General features: G+C 48.5%; 1 protein-coding gene across 2 annotated transcripts in view; it reads right to left on the reverse strand.

The window, feature by feature from the left end:
- Nucleotides 1-24489, reverse strand: part of DIS3L2 (DIS3 like 3'-5' exoribonuclease 2) — a 2640663-nt gene that overhangs the window by 1491184 nt on the left and 1124990 nt on the right. For both annotated transcript variants that reach the window (XM_069617547.1, XM_069617548.1), the window contains 2 exons: nt 19535-19638; nt 17929-18176 (listed from right to left, as the gene is read on the reverse strand). In XM_069617547.1, coding sequence (XP_069473648.1) covers nt 17929-18176; nt 19535-19638 — 352 coding nt within the window. The remainder of the gene's footprint in view (nt 1-17928; nt 18177-19534; nt 19639-24489) is intronic.

Consider the following 24489-nt stretch of genomic DNA (forward strand, 5'->3'; position numbering starts at 1 on the left):
CCAACTTCAAGCCGAAGGGTAGGGCCTTGAACTGGTAGTGCTGTCCTTGCACTACCAAGCGTAGAAACTGGTGGTGTTTCCTGTGAATGGGGACGCGGAAGTAGGCATCCTCTAGGTCCAGAACGTCAAGAAATCCCCTCTTTCCAGTTGGCGGAGCACATGCTGCAACGTGACCATCCTGAGCTTGAGACTTGAGGTACTTGTTCAGACGTCGCAGGTCTAGAATGGGCCTCCAGCCCCCGCCTTCTTTCTTACCAAGAAGTATCTGGAATAGAATCCGGAGCCCCTGAGTCGCTGGGGAATCTACTCTTATCGCCCCTTTTCGTAGCATGGCCTGTACCTCCTCCGAGAGCTGAGGGATGTGCTGCTCCCGAGGGGCTACCGGAGGGATACACGCACAGCAGTGTTGAAATTCCAGGGTATGTCCTTGGGCAGGAGCATCCAGCACCCATCTGTCAGTGGTGATCTTTTCCCACTCACTGACGACCCTCATCAGCTGGCCTCCCAACCGGGGTGCACAGGTGGGGGCCCGACGTATTGGCCGGTTCAGGCTTGCTTCAGCGCTGGTGCCCTGCTGGAGGCAGCAACGCTGTCCTCCTCCTCTATAGGCCTGGAACAACGGCCTCTGTGGGCTTCCTGGGTCGTGGATCTGGAAGGCTGACGGTACGAGGAGGAGATACCTTTCAAAGACCTGCTCAACTTTCCTCTGGTGGAACAAAACGAAGAGCAATGCTTTTGGAGGGTGCCCAGGGCACGGGCCATCTTCGTATCTGCCTTGATGGCCTGCAGGGACTCGTCGACGACCTTCCCCAAAAAGGTCTTGTGGGGACGCCCTGATTGCTGCCCTCTCAGACAATATTGTCTTCCGTCATTGTGGCTGTATCCGTCCCTGTACACGTGGCTGAGTCTGCTGGGGCCTGACGCGGATGCTGAAATGGGGGTGTCGGGTGACGCTTCCTTTTCTTCGCTGGTGGTTGCTTGGGAGCCTGGGGGACTGTTGGAACAGGCCCTTGTGGCATCCTCTTCTGCATCTCCAACACCGAGGTGTGGGGGATTGATAGGATGTCCAGAGACATCCGTAGGCAGAACTGGCGTGATTGGAACACTAGGCCCGCGCTGTCGTCGCCGTCCTTTTGCACGTCCTCGTGTACCATGGGGAAATTCCCATGGCTTGAGCCTGAGCAGCGGCCTCCTTGCCTCCTGCCCCCCCCTTTTCCACCTTGAGGGGCTGGAACTGGGTTCTGCAGCAGTGTCCCCTTCTTCGGCATGCCGGCAGACCATGTCAAAGTCACCATGGTAAGAACATGCCTAGAAGGGAGGGATACCTTCGGTGCTGTGGAGGCTACCTTCTCAGGGTCAGCCCCTTTAGCTTTCGAGAGAGCAGCCACCACCAGCTCGATCACTGACGAAGACTTATCCTGTGCCGCCTGGGCCTTCTTGGAGAGCTCAGCATTTTTCTCCTCCGTCCGTAGCATCTCTGGCTTCTTGAGCAGCTTAGCCGGGTTGGACAACGTTCTCCTTCAGGAGGAGCTTGATTGCGGGCTGGCAATGGAGGCGGAAGGTCATGTCAATCGCGCCCTGTCTGTCATAGGACCCGCTTCTGCTGTGAACCCGGAGGACCCGGACTTGCAATGTTTGGCCTTATATTGGGCCCCCACGGATGAGTCGCCCTCACAGGACTTCGAAGACCGCTCCTCGGATTGACCAACCTTGGGTGAGGCATGTCCCTGCTCGGAGCACGGGCCAGAGGCCTTGCCGTTCAGCCATGCCGCCAGCCTACTGTGCCTGTCCTTTGTCATCTTTTAGGAGAATCCGCGGCATATCTCACAATCTCCTTCCTTGTGGTCCGGATGCAGGCAGTAGAGGCACTGCAGGCGATTGTCCTCCACAAACACAATTCGAAGCCCGCACTTGATGCAAGGCTTCAAGAGGGACCTTCCTTCTTTATTCTCTTCCATCGTCGTGGTCAGAGGGCCGAAGTAGGCTCGATGGCCTTCTGGAAACTTTGACAATCTTCACCCTTGAGGGGCGCTGAATGGATCCCTGCTGTTGGCAGATTGTGAGAAGAGCGCACAGGCTCTTGTGGTACAAAAATAGAAACTTTCCGCAAAAGAACAAAAAACATAAGTAACTCGCATAGCAAACTCGAAGACTCCCAACACTGAAGCGTGCAGTAAAAATCAGAAGATGGCTGCGAGAGGAGGGGCTTAGGGAGCGGGCCGTCATTGGATGGGGCAGTATGACTCAGAGGACAGCGATTAGATTAGAGGAGAAATACAATTTGAAAGTGAAACTTTGTCTTTTTCATGAGGATTCCCAGCCTGACGATAGCGGAATATATTCATGAGCATGTGAATCCATGCAAGACCCCATGATGGAGAATTGTGTTTCCAAGCGCTGCAATGCTAAATGGGAAGGGAATAGGGGAAAATGACAATGTAAATAAATAGTACTAAACAGTAATATACAGTCGTGGTCGTACTGGGCCTTGTGGCTTTCAGGCATGCAAGTGCATTGAGGCAATGTGCAGGGGATGGGGCCGAAAAGAGAAGCAGAGGATTGGACAAGTTCTGGAGGAGGGCCCGGGAGAGAAGTGCTAAGGGGAGCCAAGGAGGAGATCCTCAGGCTAAGTGCTAGTACAGGCAACTCAAGGGTGGGATATTAAGCCACAAAGTAGGGGCCCGCAGTGCAGTCCAGTGGAGGTGTGCTGGTATTGACTGGGATGAAGGCCTGGGATCCTGCGAGATTACAGAGTCGCAGGCCACCGGTCACAGCGGCAGTGGGGTGATTAGCAACAAGGGAAAGAGGTAGAGAAGGGCAGACTTTAAGCAGTTTGCAGAACTTAAAGAGGTCCGGCTCAAGTATGAGGGGGTCAGGGAGCCTGTTCCAAAGGAAGGCAACAGCCGAGGAGAGAGACCTGTCCCCCACTCTCTGCTTGGAGAAGCGTTTGACAGTCACAGTTGGAATTAGAGGAGCATAGGGCTCTAGCAGGGGAGTTTTAGGGAGGCTAAGTTGGAGATAGAGTGGTTCCAGGCCCCAGGAGGACTTGTGGATGATGGAGAGGGCCTTGCATTTGATCCTTCCAGCCACCGGCAGCCAGTGGAGAGATTTTAGGGCTGGAGAGATACAGTCCCTGGGATTGAGGCCATGGATAAGTCTTGCAGCCCTAGTCTGGATTAGCTGGATGGGACGAAGGGAGGAAAGCAGGAGACTGAAAAAGAGTCTAATGTAGAAGTCCAGTCTGGAGAGGACCAGAGCTATGGAGACATTGAGCTTCTGGGGGAAGGTGGGAAAAGGAAGAATGCCTCTGAGGAGGTGGAGCTGGAATTGGGACTTCTTGGTAAGGTATCCGATGCGAGGGATGAGGTTGAGAGCAGAGTTGAAAATTACCCTGAGGTTTATGGCCTCACAACAGGGTGGGGATAGGAGGAAAAGAGGGCGGAGGTGTCCCGATGAGGAGGGTCTCTGTTTTACTGGCATCGAGACAGATCATTCGCTGCACACCATGCCTGAATGGCGGAAAGGGATGAGAGAGGAGAAAGAGGGAAGTTTGAAGGAAAGCTGCGTGTCATCTGCATAACACTGGAAATGAGGAGAGACGGAGAAGATCAGGTGACCAAGAGGGGCGAGGTAGATATTGAAGAGCCATGGTGATAGGATAGAGCCCTGGGGGATGCCACAGGTAGAGAGGGTGGTGGTGGTGGGGGAGGAGAAATTATAAATTACTCACCGCAGTAACTAACGTACTCCTAGTCCATAGTCCCCTTTCCTACATTCTGTATGGGCGTCCCTCGCTAGGGATGGGAGACTGAACCTTTTTCACCTGAAAGAATCTAATTACCTTTAAATTTAGAGGTGCGCAGGGCACAGCCAGGGTGGAGAGGTGACCCTCCTAAGAAAACAAGCTCCTTAATACTGCCTGCCCAAATGCTGCGTCAGACCTGGAGCTGGCATCCAAGCAGTAGTGCTTGCAGAAGGCCGAAGGCGTAGCCCATGTAGCCACCTTGCTGATGACCTGCCACGAAACGTGCCTCTGGAATGCCGTTGCCGTGGCCTTGGCTCCGATAGCGTGGGCATGCATATTTCCATTGAGTGGTTTCTGCTGCCCCTCATAGGCCTCCTTGATGATTGCAACCATCCATCTTGCTATGGAGGCCTTAGAAGCGTGGTAGCCTGGCTTTGACCCACCGAAGGTGACAAAGAGCCTCTGATTTATGGAAGCTCTTGGATCCGTTTAGGTAGAATTTTAGAGTGTGTATAACATCTAGACAGTGCAGTACCCTCTGAGCTTCATCCTTAGGGTCTGCAAAGAAAGTAGGTAGCCCTATCTCCTCATTCAGGTGAAACAAAGAGACTACCTTAGGAAAGAACGCTGGGCGAGTTCTAAGCACAACCTTTCACAAACCCTCCATGCAGACATAAGACCTACCAAGAGGGCTGTCTTAATGGCGACGAGCCTGATGTCCGCAGATGCCATTGGCTCAAATGGTTTATGCGCCAAAGCGACCACACTACGTTGGGGTCCCACACGGGGTGTGGCTTCTTGATAGGCGGGTAGAGCCTGGTGAGGTCTGCCAGATGTCTTTTAACCACCGGGTTGGAGGATGAGAAGACCTCCTCAAAGTTCCAGTAGGCTCCGATGGCCGCCAGATAGGTGTGGCATGTGTCTATTTGCACCCCTGAGTTTGCGAGGTGTGCGAAGAAGGATAGCCCGTCGATCAATGTGCAAGTCAGAGGATCAACCTCCTTTGATTCCGCCCAGTGACAAAGCCTAATCCACTTGCTTTTGTACTGGCTCCTAGTAGCATCGCTCTTAGCACCCTGTATAATGTCTAGTTTAGCCTGGGACAGATGCAGATGCCTTAGTGTGACCTGTTCAGGAACTACGCTGCAAGGGCTAACTTCTGGGGGGTGGGGCGGATGACTGTGCCTCCCTGCTGAGATAGTAGGTGAGCTGGGCCCAGCGCAAGGTGCATCGTTGGCTGGTCCGAAAGACTGAGCAGCTCCAAGAACCATGCCTCGCCGGCCACCAAGGAGAATGATACTGAGGTGTCGGTACTCCAGGAGGCTGAGAAGTGCAGCTGCAAATGTTGTATATAGGTTCTGTGTGTAAATGTTTTGCTGGTTGCTGTGGCAATATCTGCAAGCTATGTCAGTGCTTGCATTGGCTAGCAATGACACTGTATGGTTCCATAATGGATCTTCATTATGTCACAGCTTTCAGAATGTTATTCCTTCAGAGTGTTGTTTCTTAACTTGTATCAGTTGGACCCTGGATGTTGCCTGGGTTGGGGGTCTCTTGGTATGCTGCACAAATCAAAGACAATAAAGCTGTCTTTCACTTACCTGGTCGCTTCTTTTATTTCACAGCAAGCACATCATTTTGAGTCTTTTGTATGGCACTACCAGGAGACATGCTGCCATGATCCCCAGGAGGCGTTTGTACCACCATACCGAGGACACTGCTCTGCTGAGAAAATACTCCATGGCCCTCTTGATGGCTGTGATCTTGTCTTCCGAGGGAAAAATTCTCGGAGCTCGTATCCCAGATGAGACCCAGGACATTTAGATTCTGCGTAGGCTAGAGCTGTCACTTCTTGAGATTGATGGAAAATCCCAACTCATGTAGATTATTCATGAGGGCGCCTGTTTCTTCTTGTGTATGGCGAAAATCCGTGTCTCTACGAACGAGCAAATTTCCGACAACAGAGTTGCTGCTCCAATCTGTGGGAGGAGAGGAGAGAGGGAAAGGAGGGATTGGTTGACGGTAGCCCGTGGACACTAATAAGAGTATCCAAGGGTCAGTGAACCTCATGGGGCAGCAATGAGAGTGAAGGGCAAGCCTGCCACCCACCGGAGACACGTGGACCCGGATAGGCGTATCATACCTTTTTCTGGCTGAGGGGGACTGAAAAAAATAAAATAAACGTGTGCCCAGCCTTGTGTTTGCGCCAGTGTTGTCTCGGAGACCCGTCTGGTTGCCTGGATAGTCGTTCCCGGAAGCCCCGGAAACCACTGAAGGACCAACCCTTGTCTGACCTATACGCTTTAGGAGTGGTCTTAGTGTGGATGGACAAAGATTTGGTAGTCTGAACTGTTTTTCTTCTTATCCAGTTCCACATCCATAGTGGACTGGAACATATATCCACCCTCAAAAGGAAGATCCAGTATGCGCACCTGGACGTCCGGGTATGACTTGGTCGCCCATTTCCAGGCTGTTCTTCTCATGTCCATAGCAATGCAAATCGCTTGGCCTGAGGCGTCAATGTGCGCCACCGTGGACTCACTGTATTGTGCTAAATTTTGGCCTCTGCCAGCCCCGCCTTGAAGCGTGCCTGGCTTTGTACCAGAAGTTCTAGAAGGAAGTCGTGATTTTCCACCAAAGCCTCTGGTTGACAGCGGCGAGAATAGTGTCCGCATTAGATTGACGAAGATGAAGGGAAGCTTTGGAATAAATCTTCCCGTATGCTTCCAGGATCTTCTCCTTAAGCAGGCGTGCTGAGGCTGATGTAGCAAAAGACAATTGTGGCTTGGAGTAGAGCAAAGCTGCAGCGATCACAGAGGAGTGTGGCTGAGGGTGTGCCGAAAGCAAGAGTGGATCCCACTCCATATTCCTAAACTAGGCGTTGAGGCGCCTGCTGGTAGGCTGCACCTGTTGGTAGGCTGTGGCAAATGGGTTTTAAGCCAGCCCTTCTTGGATAGGGCCACCAGGTCTTTTTTCATCGGGATCCCCGTTCTAGACGTGGGGCGTAGAGCAAGGAACTCTGCTAGTACCCCTGCCTCCGGTTATTCCACCTCAGGCTGAGGAAGCCACAAGTATACAGCCAAGCCGGCGAGCTGCTCACGGAAGGCCTTGGCCGACGATGGTGTATCTGGGTCCTCCTCCTCATCCGTGCCCACCAAAGTGTCCTGCTGGTCTGGGGCAGCTGGAGGAGAGTGCTGGGTGCCTGTGGCTGAAGCGTTCTGACGGGGGCCTGCGGCTGTTGTGGCGGCTGCAGGGCAGCCAAGACCGTTGTAGGCGTGGGAGCCTGCGTGGTGGGAGCTGGAAGTGGCAGCTTTGGCTGCACAATGGGTGTGGTTGCTAGAACCACGGGCGGAGTGGCTGTGGGAGCCGGTGGCAGAACTGGAGGGAGCATGTCTCTGATCACATCCCTGAGGATGAGGCCCATGCGCAGAGACTTCATGGGGGTCATAAACTTTAAAAAAAATGGTCTTCACAGGCCAGTGGAGCGATTGGAGGAGCGGGCATGGGCTGAGACCTGGACACACTCTGCCTATCGATCTGCGGGGTTTATCTGCCCTGCGACAAGGAAGGGTAGGCCGTTGGCCATGTGCCCGGTGAAGACCAGTCCCACTTGGAAACTCGTTCCCTACCTGTTCCCCAAAGGGGGATGGTGTCGGGCAAGGCGCCATTTTCTCTGGACCGGCGGCCATTTTTTCAGGCTACGTGCCTGTGTCGTGGTGCTTCCTGCACTGGGCCCAGCCTCTTCCAAGACTCTTGACTGTGGAGGTTGAGGCCTACCCTGCACCTCAGGACGAGGCCTGGTAGGCTGATTGCCCTCGGCTGTGTCGCTGGTAGTGCTGCATACAGGTGCCCTTCAGACATTTTTCGGTACTAGGGCATAGCCGCTGAGGCATAGACCCGGCAATAGAAACTTGCAGTCCCTCAGTGACATCACCGGTAGGATTTCGTGGCCCCTTGGCCAGGTGGCTGGTAGCTGTAGCAGCCTTGGTACCCGCCCTGGTACAGTTCCTCCAACTGGTGCGCTTCCTGGGAAAGGATTCACCTTTGCGGGTACGGATGAAAAAAACGCCCCTACTTTGGGCCTGGACTTGTGCTTGACAAATTCCTTCAAGTCATCCGGAGGCGACCTTCCCAAGAGCTCCCTCCACCGAGCTAGCCTGTTCTTCGGCAGGCAAGGTTTCGGCGCATTGCATGCAGAGCAGCCTTCGCAACCGTGGTTGAGGCCAAGGCAGCGGAGGCCGAGAGTGTTGGGGTTGGATGTAGGGAAGAGCCCCTCGCAGCGTGGCGAAAGAGGCATTTGAATAAAGACAAGGAAGAAGACAAAAACACTTCTCTGGGGAAGAGCGCATGGAATTACTAGGCCCAATGCCTAACCCAGGAGCCCTGGTGAATTACTGGTCCGTTCCAGTCGACGCGGAAAAGAGGACTGGGGAGTCTCACCGATGAGCGGAGTTAGGGGAGCGCATGCTGCCAGGGCCGCACCTCTAAATTTAAAAGGTGTAGAAGATTTTTTCTGGTGAAAAAGGTTCCGCTTCCATCCCTAGCGAGTAACGCCCATACAGAACGGAGGAAAGGGGACGGGACATAGGTGTAAATGCCCAGTTGCAGCTGGCAAGGGCGGTAAGTGTTGGAAAGAGGTCAGCCAATCCAGTGCCCGGTCAATGATGCCAAGGGTGTCACAGTCGCTTTATGGGGATGGAATGGCTGACCATGCCAAAGGCATAGGAGAGGTTGAGGAGAATGAGAACAGCAGGAGAGTTGGAGTCGGGATTTGCGAGCATGGTTTCACAGATGTTCAGGAGAGTAGTTTCCGTGCCTCTTGATGCCGGTAATCCAGATTCATGGTCATGGAGGTAACCAACAAGATCAGTGTGGAGGGTCAGTTAGGGAGGACCAACTTTTCCAAGAGTTTACCCAGGAAGGGGGTAGTAGAGATAGGGCGATAGTTAAATTGACAGGAGGTGTCAGCAGACGGCTTGGATTAGGAGCAGTATTATGTCAGCTCCATGAACATCCAATCCTCTGTGTAAGCTGAAATGTTTTGATCGGGAAAAGAACTATGCCACTCTAGAGTTGGAGGCCCTTGCCATGCCATCAAACCGGCAATAACACTTTAAATACTACGGGGTTAAGTAATAGTTCAGTACAAATTAAACCGGGAACATCCACTGAATCCCCAGCTTCAGAGAGGAGCAGAAGCCACATTTTGGAAGGTTTAGCCCTAAATTCTCGAAGGAGACGACTAATTGTAGATGAGAATCCTCAATTCCCTAATTCCGTTGATGCTGAATGTGTTTTAGATCCAATTTAGTCCATCATTGCTACTCATTTGGAGTTAGAGAAGGAGGCCCCCACTGGTCAGTTGGTTCCCCCCGTTAATCATTTGGAAGCCTCACCAGAAAATGGAATGGATAATCAAGTAGACTTTGTACCCGTCACCACTTTGGCAATGCAGTCTCCAACTTAATCAGATGGAGGATGTTATTGGGGAGGTTGTGGGGCATTCCGCATTTGTGAAGAAATGGGTCAGTGTTGCTGGTAATGAGGACTAATGGCAGTATCCGAAGGACCTCATCATACATGATCTTAACACTTGTGCTAATGTGCATGAATTCAGTATCTGGGCTGAGTCTCTGGACTCAAGGTTTCCCCGGGTACATACCTTAACAGTGGATAAATCCTGTCAAAAGGACCTCACACATTTAAAGGCTGATCAGTGCTGTCAACCAAATGTTGATGTAAATGTTAATTCTATAATGCTTAGTAGGAAACCCTCAGACATGGGAATAAATTAGTTGATCAAGTCAATCCTATTCCTAGATCTGCAGCATAAGTTGGACGTGTGGGGTCCTCCCTTCCTGCAAAGACTATTGGATTGGGGACCAGGGTTATTACCACGTCCTATTAAAAGACATTTAAGGAAATCTCATATGCCCGTGCTTGAATATTCTTCGCTTAGGAGATTTATTTTGGATTCCCAAACTTTCTTCTCACTAATGTTGAGAAGTCCAATTAACCAGAATCAAGAGAATCACTTAAAAACAAAGTGTTGGCATGGTTACATAGAAAATGGGCCAGGGTTGTGTTAGAACTCAGGACCTGAGAGTCCTTCGCATGGTGCAGGTTAATAACTAGTGTTCCACTGATAATTTGAATTGCATGGTTATTGGTTGCGGTCAAAGTGACCTACCACTGTTTTTGATTGAATGTAAAAACCTCAGGTCTATGTCATCTTCCACAAAGTTAAGAATTATTTTGGACTGATTGTTTCCTCAGGGAAAGCTGTTTTTTGAGTGACATTTGTTTTGATTACCATCATTTGTTTTTGTTCATTGAATTTATGTTTAATGTGTGTATGCATTATGTACTTGTGCTTCTATGCCCAAGGGCTCTGTTCCAGCACATTAATAAACAAAACTAAACTTAACAGGAAGCAAGTTTAGATTGATTACTGTTCATGCTTCTCTTAAACGGTTAAGTTTGAGGAAAGATACCAACGCTAGAGTCATGCGCTGGTTTTTAGATTTACAGCCTTATTGCTTCTCAGTGGAACATCGGCAAGGCAAGAAACGGGAATGTCGATTTCCTTTCCCGATTTCCCTTACAGGCTGAGAAAACCAGCGACATTAGGGGGAACATATGTGATGAATCAGTAATGATACGTCCCAGAAACCTGGCTTCGGACCCATCTCATGTGGCCAGGGAAAGGCAGCTGCTTCCCGATACCGACCCTGGGGGTTGTGTACTACGGGAGGATCACATGAGGGCCGGCGGTGGGTGAGGGGGGCTGAACAGGCCAGGAAGACTGGGGAAACCCCCGTTAAACTTTTCACATAATACCACACTTTTGATGGCAGTATGCTAAACAGCAGAAGTAAAAAGAACTAATTGTGTTGTTAAGGACTACAAGTCCCATAAGTACTGGGACGAGGAAGAGGACTGAAGAGTTATGGTGTAGCAGTACTTGGGTAATTATGCCAAACAGCCCACATCTGAAGGAACCTGGTAGGCTTAAAAGGCCCTCTCTCAGGTACAGTCAAGGAGAAGGAGCAGGAACTGTGAATGGAGTGTGTGCAGTAGCAGTAGAGGCAGAAAGAAGGTGGCACAGTGTTAGCAAACCAAGCATAAGTGGGAGAACCAGAGGGTCGCCAGAATGTGGATACAGCAGATTTCACCTGCTTGTTCTGAGAGGGTGCTGTTCCCCCAAACTATTAAGTGCAGAGGCTGCGCAGTGGAAGGACTGCAGGAAGGCTACCTTTCCCTACGTCAGCTCGATTGCAGTGGGTGCCATGCAGGGAGCGCGTCAGAGATGGAGGCGAAGAGCTGTTGTCAAGCTGTGGGTTTCAGGAGTGAGGGGCTCCGTAGTGGAGTGGCCAGGCCGTAGACACCTTCAGCTAGTAAGGGTGTAGGTCCCAAGTGACCCAGAAGCAGTAAAAAATGTGCAACACATGGAAGGAGGATCACAGAAGCTAGTGAGTCAAACCTGCAGAACACCGCTGGCAACAGTATCCAGCATAATGTTCACTTGTGTAATGAGAGAAACCGGAGGGTATTCTCCCAAGTAGACCTCGGGAGTCCCTTATTCAGGTGACCAGGGAAGGGACGGTGCTCTCAGATCCCAACCCTGGGGGTGGACGAGCAAGGGAGGATCACCTGGGTAGGGGAGCCTGGGGTTATGCTTGGGGAAATAACCAAGGGGAGACGCAGTATTATACCGGGCAAGAAGGTGAGGATAGTGAAGTCCATGAAACTTTTGTAGGCTGCTCCAGATCTACCCCCCCTTCCTCCCAATGAATCTCCCTTAGCCAAAGCCAACAAACCCTCCGTCCATACCCGAATACTCAGTCATTTTTCTGCATGTCCCTTTGATTATTCTTTCCCAAAGCCCCAATATAATGCATTGACTACACACTACCATTCCCCTAAACCCCCCTGATCCGGTCACGATAAAAACAAATCATTTTTGTTCATTCCCCAAACCCTACCATTCTCCCTTTCCCAAGTTTACCCAAACCTAGTACGAGGGCTATAAAATCGTAGAACACATTTAACCCATCCTACCACGTAGGATATTTCAAAACATTGCCCCCCTCACTTTTCCGACACACTTTCGCACAACATGAAAGACCACAGACTAACACCAGAGCCGTTTACCCGACATATCCCAATACAAGGGTCAGGCAATTGACGAGAATCACACACACCTGACGACCCTTTCCCACAGTGATCAAAGGTGGAATACGAGAGCACAGGATGAGCAAGGCAGACCGCACAAAATGAAAGCTAACTCAGCACGGCAGTTCAAGAGGAGGTGAAAGATGGTGCATACCGAGAGGGTGACAAGGAGAGAAGCGACCTTGCCCTTTCCGACCAAGACCCGTGAAACCTCTGCAGATAGAAACCTAAGACTGAGAACAATAGCCAGCGTGTATTTCTGAAGATATCAACGGTAGACGAGACGCTGCTCCGCTGATTACCAAGCCGGGGATAGACGCTTGTCTCAGAGGTACCAACCTTGACTACAAAGAGAAGGAAAGCCAGCTAATTTGAACTTTTGAAAGGTTTAAAGAAACTATTGAGAAAAAAGGGGGGAAACCAGCGACAGGGGAGTCCAGCACCAAGTGGGGGCTCACAGAGGAAACGCAATTAGCCGATGGTATAGACTACCATAACCAGAAGCCCTTGAGAAAAGGGGAGCAGAGGTCAAAGAGGTCATAAAGGGGTCTCATAAAATTCTCTGTACCATCAAAAGCCTGACCGACAGATTGTGAAATAAAGGGAGATGGAGCCCGCTTGGTGAAAGGAGCGCTTGAACAGTGTGTTGCAAAAGTTGGCAAGAGTGAACCCGGCAAAGGGAAGCCGAAAAAAAGGGCGAAGCCTGGGGAATTGTTTAAAAAGACATTAAGACTCGCAAAAGTAAGTAGTATTGGAAGACCAGCGGAAGTGAATTGTTGCCCTTGTCAAGTGGGTCCGAGCCTGGTCAAGGTAGATCCAGGGGTGAAAAATTCCTCATCCAAAGTCCATTTAGAAAGGTACTCTTTGTTGTTGAATACATCACGCACTCGAAGGCAAGAGACTTTGTATTGAAGAGAGACTTAACCATCGAAGAACCTGATAGCTGGAACAGAACTGTTGGCTCGTGCTGAGAAAGCTTGAGCATGTGCTGTGCTCCAATGTCCCACCTTGTTCCATGCTGAAAACAGGTGGAAGGGAGACCCCTAGCAATCACATCCTGACTTATTTGTTAACACTCCTTTCTTTATTGAAACCCTATCCCACACACTTTCTGCAATTAGTTGCAAGGAATTGGCAACAGGGTATTCTTTAGTATATGGCACAACGCCACAAGGACGGCCTTATTTTTCTTTTGATGGTCGAAGCTTGCTCCCATCTTAGATTTAGGTTTAGATTAGGCATTTTTCCACCCTGCATTTACAGTTACACTCCCTTGAACTATGATCACTTGCATCTGCCTTTAATGCTGCAACCATGAGTTCCTTACAGTAGAAGCAGAAGCTCACTGAAGTAGTTTGTCAAGTTCCTAACAACGGGCCAATTGAAAGTAGCATTTGCGCGTGATCAGAAATATCTTAGTCGCGTGAAAGCAAACACTGTTGAGCCTTTGTTAAACCCTTAAACTTATAAAGAAGTGGTCGAGTGTCTCATTAAGCAGAACGAACATTGCGAAGAGTCATTGTTGAACATTTAACCTTGTAAAACTTAAGAGGTGGTCAAGTGTGCCTAATTTCGTTTTCCAAGTGAAGAGTGAACTTTACCTCTTTATTCACACAAACACCCATTGGTCACAAAAGAAGTCGGATGTTTAAACATTGTATCTGCAGTTGGAGAGAGAGCAAACATTGTCCAAGCCAAGAGTATTCCCTTGTTAAGACTGAAAGCAACCTTTATCAGAGCCAGAAAGCAATACAGCAAATAAGGTGAGCCCAATAGAGGTTCAACCGTGCCTAAGTTACAAGTGTGCAAGCATTACCTGAAGCCAAGAGAGTAGCACCAAGGTTTCTGGGTAATTTTGCTTTTAAAGATTATTGGAAGTTGACAACTTATTCTGCCGAAGACTGAGAGAAAGAGAGAAGTGGGTCAAAGGCAAACCTAATTTGTTATTGTGGCAGACAGACAAGAGCGGCAAAGAAGCTGCCCCTTTTTAAGAGAGATATTCAGAGGAAGAGTGCCTTGCCTATTTGAAGGGGTTGAAGTACCTTAAAATGAATCTTGTCAAAACCAGTCTTGGGTCACAAGTAATGGAGCTGTAGTGGTATATCCGAGTTTCAGTGGATGCAAGACTTCAGTGGTACAAGTGAAGCAGAAAGCTATAAATCAAGCGAGAATGCCCTCATGGTAACCGTTAGCAGAAGTGAAGTTGTTGAAGTAGAAGCAGCAGCACTGTGAAATGATCCTGACAAATACACCTATTGCAAATCCTAACCCTGAAAAGCAGAATTCCTGTTTAACAAGACTTGAGTTTCACTAACAATTATAGAAGCTGTATTTCTTTGAAGTATGTCAAGTCTTCTTGGATAATTGAAAGTGGTGGAAAAGCCGAACATTGGGGATGAATTAACCTTGAATCCTGGGGGAAGGAAGTTCACCTAGGTTACTGAAAAGGTTATCGAGAAACTGTGAACACCATTGTTTAATTGAATTGCCATATATATTTTTTGTGTATTTGAGGTTTAGTGTGAGGGCCAGGCATCCTGTGTTAACAGTGTTTCCTCTTTAGTTTTGTTAGGCAGGGAAATGCTCAGCAGAGTAGGGATAGTGAGGCATGTATTGCTATTTATACTTGAATAAAATGGCAAGTTTTGAACAGCCATCAAAAAGTTGTCCGCCTCTCATTGCTGAGCCCTCACAGGCGTCACTCCAGTGAAATCCTGCTTGCCCAAACCACTAGCAAGGGTTGGGCATAGCGGGCTCACCTATCTAGTCTCTAAGTGGTTATCTCCCTCTTGGCAAGAAGGGACAAATTCCCTGGATTTGTCACAGGATATGGTTTCTCCCAGTGCTGATAGTCTTAGAGACTGGTCAGTCTCCCCATAAAAAGTGAGCAAAAGCAAGGGAAGCAAATCGGAGAAATGTACTTGTCTCCAAAAAGTCAGGTCAGAATGCAGACAATAGCAAGAACATTGGATGTCCCACTGACATCTATGGGAGTAATGCAACAAAAACAAAACCTTTCCTAACAAAGGGATGAGTCTGCCCTATCATGGTTCAAGTGGCTACAACCCCCACTGACCTTTTCCCATATTACGTCTTGCTCACAATTGGAAAACAGAGACCTACAGCATTCCAAAGGATATTCCGGTTGCTCAAATTACCAGGTAGCTGATATAGGTCCTGTTTCTCCTTCCTCAAAACAGCCAAGTGCATGTGAGGAGGGGAGCAAAAGAATTCCAAGTTTAGGAGTGTGGCTATTGGCTGATGAACATGTAAGACCAAGCTATTTCAAATTGTACAAAAGAAGACCGACTTATTCAACAATAGTGGATCTCAAAGTTTTCACCAGTGAAGTGGAACTAGAAAAATTCAACATAACAAATTCAACACGCACCTATACGAAACCTGAAGACTAGCATAGGCCACACTTAGAATTGTGGAATTGTGGACATTGGCCTGCGTCGCATCTAGATAGGATTGATTGAAGGATAGCATGCCCGCGCCTAGATGAAACTTAAATGTTAGCATGTGCCACACTTAGAATTGTGAACGCCAGGCTGCGTAGCATCCAGATAAAGCTGTGAATGTTAGCATGCCCACACCTAGACAGATTTCTAAACACTAGCCTGCGCCGCATCTAGATGGGATTGTGAAGGCCAACAAGTGCCACACTTAGACAAAACTGTCAATGTTAGCATGCTAAAGGTCAGGTAACCCACTAACCAATATAAGCTCAAACTCTGCATACTTATCTCACTCAAAAAACTCTCACAACCATCTCTCGCACAACAAGCCGCACGCACTTCACAACACTGCAACAACAGATAAGCCTGAGCAACAGCACACGCGGACTGACACCGATCCAACACCCGCACCAAAGCTCAGCACCCGGTGTATACTGAGTTGAAGCTGCCAACAGAACACCACTCCTCTCACTATCCTACTCCCTCTTCACCTTACTAACCCATCCCACCCGATCGTTTACAGATCCGCAAGAGCGCCCAGGGACCAATTCCGTTGGCGACGGTGCGCGGTACAAATACCTTTAACATAATTCCACTTTGCCGGAGGAGAGCAATTTACAGTAGTTTCTCTGTGTTGGGTGAAATTAAGTTTTGGTTCCTTTTTGCTTCAAGCACTCACTTTGTTCAGCCATTTAGGAGCCCACAAGTAGCTCAAACATTTTCACCTTAGAAGCCAAATTTGGAAAATGTGAAATTTTGCACAGAAGAAAAAAATAAAATATCACAGCCGAAATTATGGATATAACTCCACAGGCAAAATGATAAAACACTTGTGTATAGGCACGTTATAAATGCCATATCATAAACCAAGTGGATTTCACCCAAAATTCAACACTAATCCGATGGCGAGCATTTCAGCTATTTTAGCCCCATTCACAAATAGACAGCATATCAAAAAAGAAGAAAGATCTATTATCTGCCTTGAAACGTATACACTTACACTTGGGAACTTAAGTGAAACAGATACGGGTCAAACAATGGGTGTCAGCGATCAGTACCCTGGCTTGGCTGACCATCTTCCTCTCCGATTGACCCTCCCAGGTCCAGCTTGGGTCCTTCCTCTGCTCTATCTCTACCTGTGGTGTTCCCAAGGGGTCTAACCTCTCTACCTAGCTGTTCAACCAATACCTGGCACCGCATTGCCGCTCTCTGACCCAACTTTCAGTGCTATGCAGATGACACCCAATTCATTTTCAGGCTCACTTCTGCCACCTCTTCTCCTTCGCTCATCTCCGACTGTCCGCCATCCAGGAGTGGTGTGCCGCCAATGATTTCTGCCTTAATGCCAGTAAGAATGAGATCATCCTCATCGGCACACCCGCTCCCTCCTTTCCTGTCACTCTCTGGCCGGCTCCTCTTGGCCCTCTTCCTGCTCCCACCTGTGAGGCTAAAAACATTGGGGTCATCTTCAACGCCGCCCTTTCCTTCTTGCCTTCTCTCCTCCTATCTCCGACATCTCTAAGAAGTCACACTACCAGCTGCATCTACTCAGAGGTATTCTTCCTTTCCTCTCCTTCCCCCAGAAGCTCACTGTCTCCAGAGCTCTGGTTCTCTCCAGGCTGGACTACTCACATAGCCTCTTTCTAAATCTGGCTGCCTCTACTCTCCGCCCTCTGCAACTTATCCAAAACAGGACTGCAAGACTTGTCCTTGGCCTCAGGCTCAGGGATCGTATCTCTCCAGGACTGAAATCTCTGCACTGGCTCCAAGTGGCAGAGAGGATTAAGTTCAAGGCCTTCTGGAGCCTGTGGCCTCAATATCTTCAAAACTCCCTTCCTACTCGAGCTCTTCGCTCATCTGTCTCCACCTCCCTCAGGGTTAGTCGCTTCTCCAAGCAGCGAGTTGGTGACAGAGTTGGTGGCAGATCCCTTTTTTCTGATGGGGCCTCCCTGCCCCTCTGAAACTTGAGGAGAACCATCTCCGGTTCCAGAAGCACCTCAAGAACTTCCTCTTTGCTTCTGCTCTCTCCCCTACTGACCTCCTGGCTGAATCTGAAACTGCACTGGTCACCTGGCTACCCTGTGATCTCAGGGACTGCTTCTGTATCCCTACAGCACCTACTAGCACTTGACTCCTGATGTCTGCACTTACCCCTGCACCTGCCACCAGCTGGCCGAACTTTTATCTTTTATTTGTCTTTATTATTTTACTGTTATCCTATATACTGCACTGCCCCTTCCCCTTCCCCCCCTGCACTTTCCCCTTCCCCTGCACTTGCGTGATCCCAATGTTACCTGGCCGATCGCTATCTCTGTCTTCCCTCTATTTCCCCTCCCTTGCCTCGTCGCGCCTTGAAACACCCGTGTATAGGCGCGTTATAAATGCCATATCATATATCATGCATGTCGTTTTTTCATCTGTTTGTCTCCATTTGGAATGCATTTAGTGTACCGAGTGTCCCCAGCGTGTATGGAGACCATATAAATCTGAAGACAAGAGAACAGTAGGGGAATGGTTTTAGCCCAACAAATGCGAGCAAGTACCTACCCAAGAGCAAAGACACAGTCTTCCTTCCAGTCGACGATCCGGCAGATGAAGAGCGTATTCGTGTAGTCCTCGGGCCTGGCCACAAAGTCATCTGGGCAATCAGAGAGTGGCACGTACATGCGTGGTACACGATGGTCCACAGCAGAGAACATGGCAAACCTCCTGTACAGCTCACTGTTCTTGTCGGCTAGGAGCTTGATAAAGCCGGTGGCAGCTCTGGAATGCTTCTTCTCCAAAATGTAGACCACCTAAAAAAGCAGTTAGATTCTTAGACCTGGTTTAGCTAAACATGCAAAGCCAAATGTTGTGGTCATCCAATAGTCCCAGGAAATGGACAGCCTATGGTAATCTTCACCCCAGCCTAGCCCATGGCCCCAAAAGCCACCTTCTCAACTAGACCAGACACAGTTCGGTACTTTGGGCATGCTTTTCTATAAAGTGTTAATTGCACGCAGTGGATAACCTCCGTTTGCACTTGGGTGTACTTCGGTTCCAATGTTTGCAAGACGTTGTGTAAAGAGAAAGTATTCAGCAGGCGAAATCACATATCTACTTTCTTTTACACATCGTTTTGCAAAATATGTATACGCTGCCTCCCATTTTCTTATGGCAGATGGCATTTGCAATGCAATGCTGTGGCATCAGCTAGCTTCAAGTAGGTGTTAAAAAGTTCACCAACAAATGTTTTTTTAAAAAGCAGAGACCGTAAGAATCTACTGATTTTACAACAGCATCAAAATGTCATGCTGGTGTAAAACCAAACCTTATTTTGCAGGCAGAGCAGGAATGCAAGTTAAGGTGGAAACACTTATCCTGTTCCATGACTTCAATCCAGCTGAAAAAAATGTTACGAAAAACGTACACATTTACGCCCGCCTAACACTTGTTTTCTATGATTCAGGGGATTCGAAAATTAGCCTGAAAGTGTCTTTCAAGCAGGAAGGGGACAATAAGAAATCTCAAATAACACTACCACTCGCATTTGTAGTGCACCTCTGCTTTCTGAGTGTTAAGGCCTCCGACAGTTATGTTAAATATGCATAAAAATGTCCAAGGTGTGGAGTGCTCCTAAGATTAGGTTTAAGAGATTTCACTTTGGTGAATAAGACCAAATGCTACACAATATTGTACAGCTAAAAATCAGTTCCAATGTCCAAAGATGTACTCATTGGATACATTCTGATGACCACTGAAGAGAAATGCAGAAGTAATCATTTTTCATTTATAACCAGCATTCTTTGCCCAAGAAAAATCAAACTGTTGATTTTGAATCCGAATTTATTTGAATTTTCCACTATTTGAGGTTACCTTAATTTTACAGATTAACACATTTGTCTTGCCTCAGACACCATCACTTGAGTGGAGGCCATGGCAAGGCGAAGAGGAGCAGGCTGTTTCTCTGAAACATCTTCTAAAAGATGTCCTCTGTCAAGCTTCAAAGCACCATCACCTTCTCCTGAGTTACCAGTTGGAAGTCATTTGTTTAGACTGTCAGCGCTACAAGGTGAGAGTGATGGGGTGGGCCTGTCTACAATCTACAAAGAGCGCCTTGGGAACTTTAAGAGTACCTAGCCAGGAAAAACTGAGATTAGGAGAGAGTTAATACCTTGGCTGTCTTCTGCAGGCACTTGTCTGGAAGAAGTCGGGGGTCGTCTTCCATCGAGTTGCTGTCGCTCATGGAAAGCTTTGCTCCGCCATGTGCTTGACTGCCTGATAAAGAGAAGAAGCCATATTTTGAATGAGACACAGCACTGCACATTTGCAACAAGAAAATGCCATCTACTTGTATACACTGCACATATGTAACACTGTATGCACCTTTTGAGATGAACAAATTACTCAGCCCTTGTAATGTTCTTTCTGATGCATGTTCCTCCCACGGATTCCTCATCTTAGATAGTCTCCCTTAGCAGTTTTGGAGATGGGGAGGGAGAAGTGGATTTTTGTTACATTTTATTTAGCACCTAAAAATGTACAGAAAGGCTCTTCCAAAGCGAGTATTCTGACCCAACAGGATGGCTAAGCAAAATCGCTTTGAGAATGGAGAAAGGAGCATGTTGCTGCATTACAAATGTCCTGCACTGCTACACCTTTTTGTAGAGCCAAAGTAGTTGCCATTCTCCTGGTGGAATGGGCCGATAAAATATGGGGCAATTTTTCTGGCAATTGACTAGCACTCTGAAACTCCTAAGATTATCTTGACAGGGTTTGCTTGGTCACAGCTTGGCCAACTTGTGACCAGTGTAACCAATGAATAGTTTGTCATCCTGTCTGATGGCTTTTACATTTCTAGAATGTCACCTAAGAGACCTTTTCGGGTTAAGCCTGTATAACCTCTCTTGATCCTTAGAAGGGTGAGGAGGGGGATACAAAGCTGGTATTGTAGTTGGTGGTTTTCAGGATTCGGCTTGCAGAAGTGACGGCTATTAAAAATATGGTTTTCCGGGTTAATAACCTGAGAGGACAGGAATGAAGCAGCTCAAAAGGCGCTCTCATTAAAAAAAGTAAGTACTAAATTTAAATCCCAGGATGGAACAATAGGCATCTTAAAGTAAGAGGCTTGTCCCAACGTGCGTTTGAATATAGAACACCACCAAATATCCCTTAAAGGTAGCCACCTGCAGCAAAAAAGAAAGCAGTGCATTGCAAGAGCAAGGATCTATATATTTAGCCCTACTCCAGCTGCAAAACGTGTTCCAATGGCAGCGGTATAGTGCTTTTGTTGCTGGTCTTCTAGCCAAAATAAAAACCTTGATAACATCTTCTGTGAAGTCCCAACCTTTATATCTTAGCCTTTCAGAAACCAGACCTGAAGGTTCAGTGTTCTGATTCCCGAGTGAAGATGGCCTCCCTCTTGCGAGAGTAGGTCCACACTCTGAGGAAGAAGGAATGGAAGGTAGGTGGACATGTCTAGAAGTTCTGGATAACACGTCCTCCTGGCCCAATCTGGGGCAATCAGGATCATGGCGTTCCCGAACTTCCTCAATCACCTAATGACATGAGGGATGACGGGAACTGGTAGGAATGCATACAGAAGTGGAAATTCCCAGTCCACTACAAATCCGTCCCCAGGAGCTCCTCTCTGAGGAAATTCCCTGGAGCAGAAAAGGTCTCATTTCTTATTGATACTGAAGTAAACCAATCCACTTCAGGTGTTCCCCAAAAGGTTAAGATCTCTAAAAATGACTGCCTGAGCCAATTCCCACTTATGGGAGTTCGTGCTCAGCCTGCTCAGACCATCCGCCGAGATTAACAGCGGACAGAGATCCCATTTTTTAGAGCCCAAAACCAGAACTGCATTGCACCCTTGAACAGTGGTAGTGGCCCAACACCAACTCTTGTTCAGGTAATGCATTGCCACCGTGTTGTCCATCATCATCAGGATGTTCCTTCGATGGATGGAAGGCAAAAAGGCCATCAGCGCCAGTCTGATCACCCATGGCTCCATGAGGGAGGGATCCGTGACTACAGTCAACTCTGGCAAGTATTGCCAAAAGCACGTTCTCCTTGCAGGCCCAATACAGGAGATCCTGTGCTATCCTGCTCGGGACCTGAAGGTCTGTCATCCTGCCTGAGAACTGAGACCATTAGGATCGATCTGAGGGCACACTGGAGGGACCTCATTTATTTTTTGATCATTTGTTAGGCGCTTATACAATTAGCGAAACTGTTTCAAAGCGCCTACAGGACAACAGGGTGGGGACAGGGGATGAGAAACAATGAAATACAACAAAGAAATAATTGAATAATTAGTAAAACAAATAATGCGAACAGGGAGGGGAGATAAATATATGCCGTATGCCTTGCAAGTGTTCAGAACATGCAAGTGCAGAGGGGAGGGGGTAGGGATAGGTTCTGTGGTGCTCATGGATAAGTGCTCGGGGTGAAGTGAAATTTCTCTGCCTTGTCTTCAAATCTCTCCATGGTCTCGCTCCCCCTTATCTCTCCTCCCTTCTCTCCTTCTACTCCCCCTCCCGTTCCCTTCAGTCCGCTGACCATTTCCTTCTCACTGTACCTCTGTCCCCCTTGTGCCTCCTCCCGTTTCCGCTCCTTCCAACTCCTAGCACCTCTACACTGGAACTCCCTTCCTCTTGCTATCCATTCTACCCCACCTTCACCTCATTCCGCACTTCCCTTAAATCTCTCCTCCATTCTCCTCCTTGAAACCCCTTCCCTCTTCTGCTCCCCCCTCCTTATTCTCCCCCCCGGCTATCTTCCTCCCTCTCCTGCCTCCCCTCTCACCCTTCCCCTTCCCTCCTCCTACTCTTCTCCACCACTCCCCCCCTATCCAGTCCCACTCCCCTTTTCTCCCTATTCCCTTCAGTTAATTGCTCTTCTCATTGTTTTGTTGATTCATATTGTAATTGATTCAACCGTTATATTGTTTATGTATTATGTTGTTCCATTGTACAGCGCTTTGGTGTAAGGTGCTTTATAAATCAATAAATACAAATACAAGTGCTATGAAGAGGAGAACTTAAGTGCAACCTCCCTTGGGTGAGCCTAAGTAAGTGCAGTAAGTAAACAGCGGCTGTGAGGGGAGATGTGGGGGGGGGTCAGGGTCCCAAGCATACATAAAGGGCCCTGCACATCAGTAACGCTACTGTATGATTAGCAGGAAAGAGAGGAGGAGAAGGAAGAAGTAAAGGGAAAGGTCTTGAGTCTTCTTCAGAACTTAAAGGAGGTCCTGCTCAATACGCAGAGGGAGAGGGAGGCTATTCCACAGGATGGAGCCCGCCAAGGATCACCAGCTCGGTTTAGCAAACCGCTTCACACGCAGAGAGTTTGTGCCAGAGGAGCGCAGGAGTCTAGGAGGGGAGTATTTGGTCAGGAAGCATTGAAGATAGAGTGGTCCCGGCCCCATATAGACTTGTGAATGATACAGAGGGATTTGAATTTAATCTGTGCCGAGACCGTAAACCAGTGAAGGCTTTGTAGGGCAGGAGAGATACAGTCCCTTGGCTTGAGGCCAATGATAAGTCTTGCTGCCCTTTTCTGGGTTACCTGGAGGGGGTCGCAGGGTTGATGAAGGAAGATTGAGGAGGCTATTGCAATAGTCTAGACTGGAGAGATCCAGAGCCAGGGTAACATGGAGTCTCTGGGGGAAGGTGAGGAAGGGTAGAGTTCCTTTGACAAGGAAGAGCTGAAAGTGGGACTTCTTGACAATGTCCTGAATATGAGGAATGAAGGATGAAGGATAGGGAGGAGTCGAAGATGACTCCAAGATTCCTGGCTTCAGAGGAGGGTGCAGGCGGTGAGCCCATGGAGAAAGGCCAGAGTGATGGGAAGAAGCAGGGTGCAGGGGACCCCATAAGGAGAATCCGTTTTGCTGGCATTGAGGCAGAGGTCATTAGCAGTGCACCAGGCCTGGATGGCAGAGAGGCAGTCAGGGATGCAGGAATGTGCAAGGGCATCAGTCGGACGTTCTTAAGAAGACTTGTCTGTCATCGGCGTAGCACTGGAAGTTGGGCAAGAAGGAGGAAATGAGGCGTGCCAGCAGAGAAAGGTATATATTAAAGAGCCAGGGCGAAAGAATGGAGCCCTGGTGGACACCACAGGTGGAGGAGGAAGTAGGGGAGGAGAAAGGGCCCAGAATGGTTTTGGAGGAATGGGTCAGTTAGGAAGGAGGTAACTTCTCCCTTAACCTCATCCTCAGACAGGCCTCCAACACCAGGAAGATGCAGGATACCATGAGGCTCAGCAACCTCAAAGTTGAATGCTGGTAGATATTGGACGTTCTAAAATGTCATTACAATCTGCAAGATATGTTGAGCCCTCAACTCGGGAAGTGAAGCCTTCCCCGAGAAACAGTCCAGGACTGCTCCAATAAATTGAAGCTTTTGAGAAGGTGTTACCTGGGACGTCTTGAAGTTGAGGGGGAAGCATATTTTGTGGAGGGAGTGGCAGGTGCTGTTGAAATGTTTCCAGAACCTGTTCAGGAGAAAGGGCTCTGAAAAGCCAGTCATCTAGTTGGGAAAGAAGCGTGTCCCTCCCCTCCTTAGATTCACTGCAATTACCGCCATCAACTTGGTGAAGACCCTCAGGCGGAGTTGAACCCGAAAGGCAGAACTCGAAATTGATAGTGAGAACTGCCAATGACGAACCTCGGGTACCGCCTGTGGTTGGGATGTATGGGCTAATAAAAGTAAGCATCCTGAAGGAGTAACAAATGTGGGTAGCACCACCTCTTGGTTTAGGTGAAAAGCTGACACCAACTTGGGTAAGAATTAAGGGTGTGTCCTAAGAACAACTTTATCTCTATGAAAAACTATGTAGGGCTCCCGATGAAGATGGCACCTGAATCTCACCAATCCTTCTAGCAGAGGTTAAGACTACTAAAAAGACGTTTTCCAAGATACAAGTTTTATGTCAGACATTGACATGGGTTCAAACGGTTTATGGGATACTGCAGACAATACTACATTGAAAACCCATCATGGGTGAGGTTTGGACACCAGTGGGAAAAGATTTAATAGATCATCAAAATGCATTTTGATAATCTGATTAGATGTAGATATTGTAAGGTCTGAAGAGCCAATATAAGCTCTGATAGCGGACAGA

The sequence above is a fragment of the Ambystoma mexicanum genome, chromosome 10 (assembly GCF_040938575.1).
Source record: "Ambystoma mexicanum isolate Mex_15411 chromosome 10, UKY_AmexF1_1, whole genome shotgun sequence".
NCBI lineage: Eukaryota > Metazoa > Chordata > Amphibia > Caudata > Ambystomatidae > Ambystoma > Ambystoma mexicanum.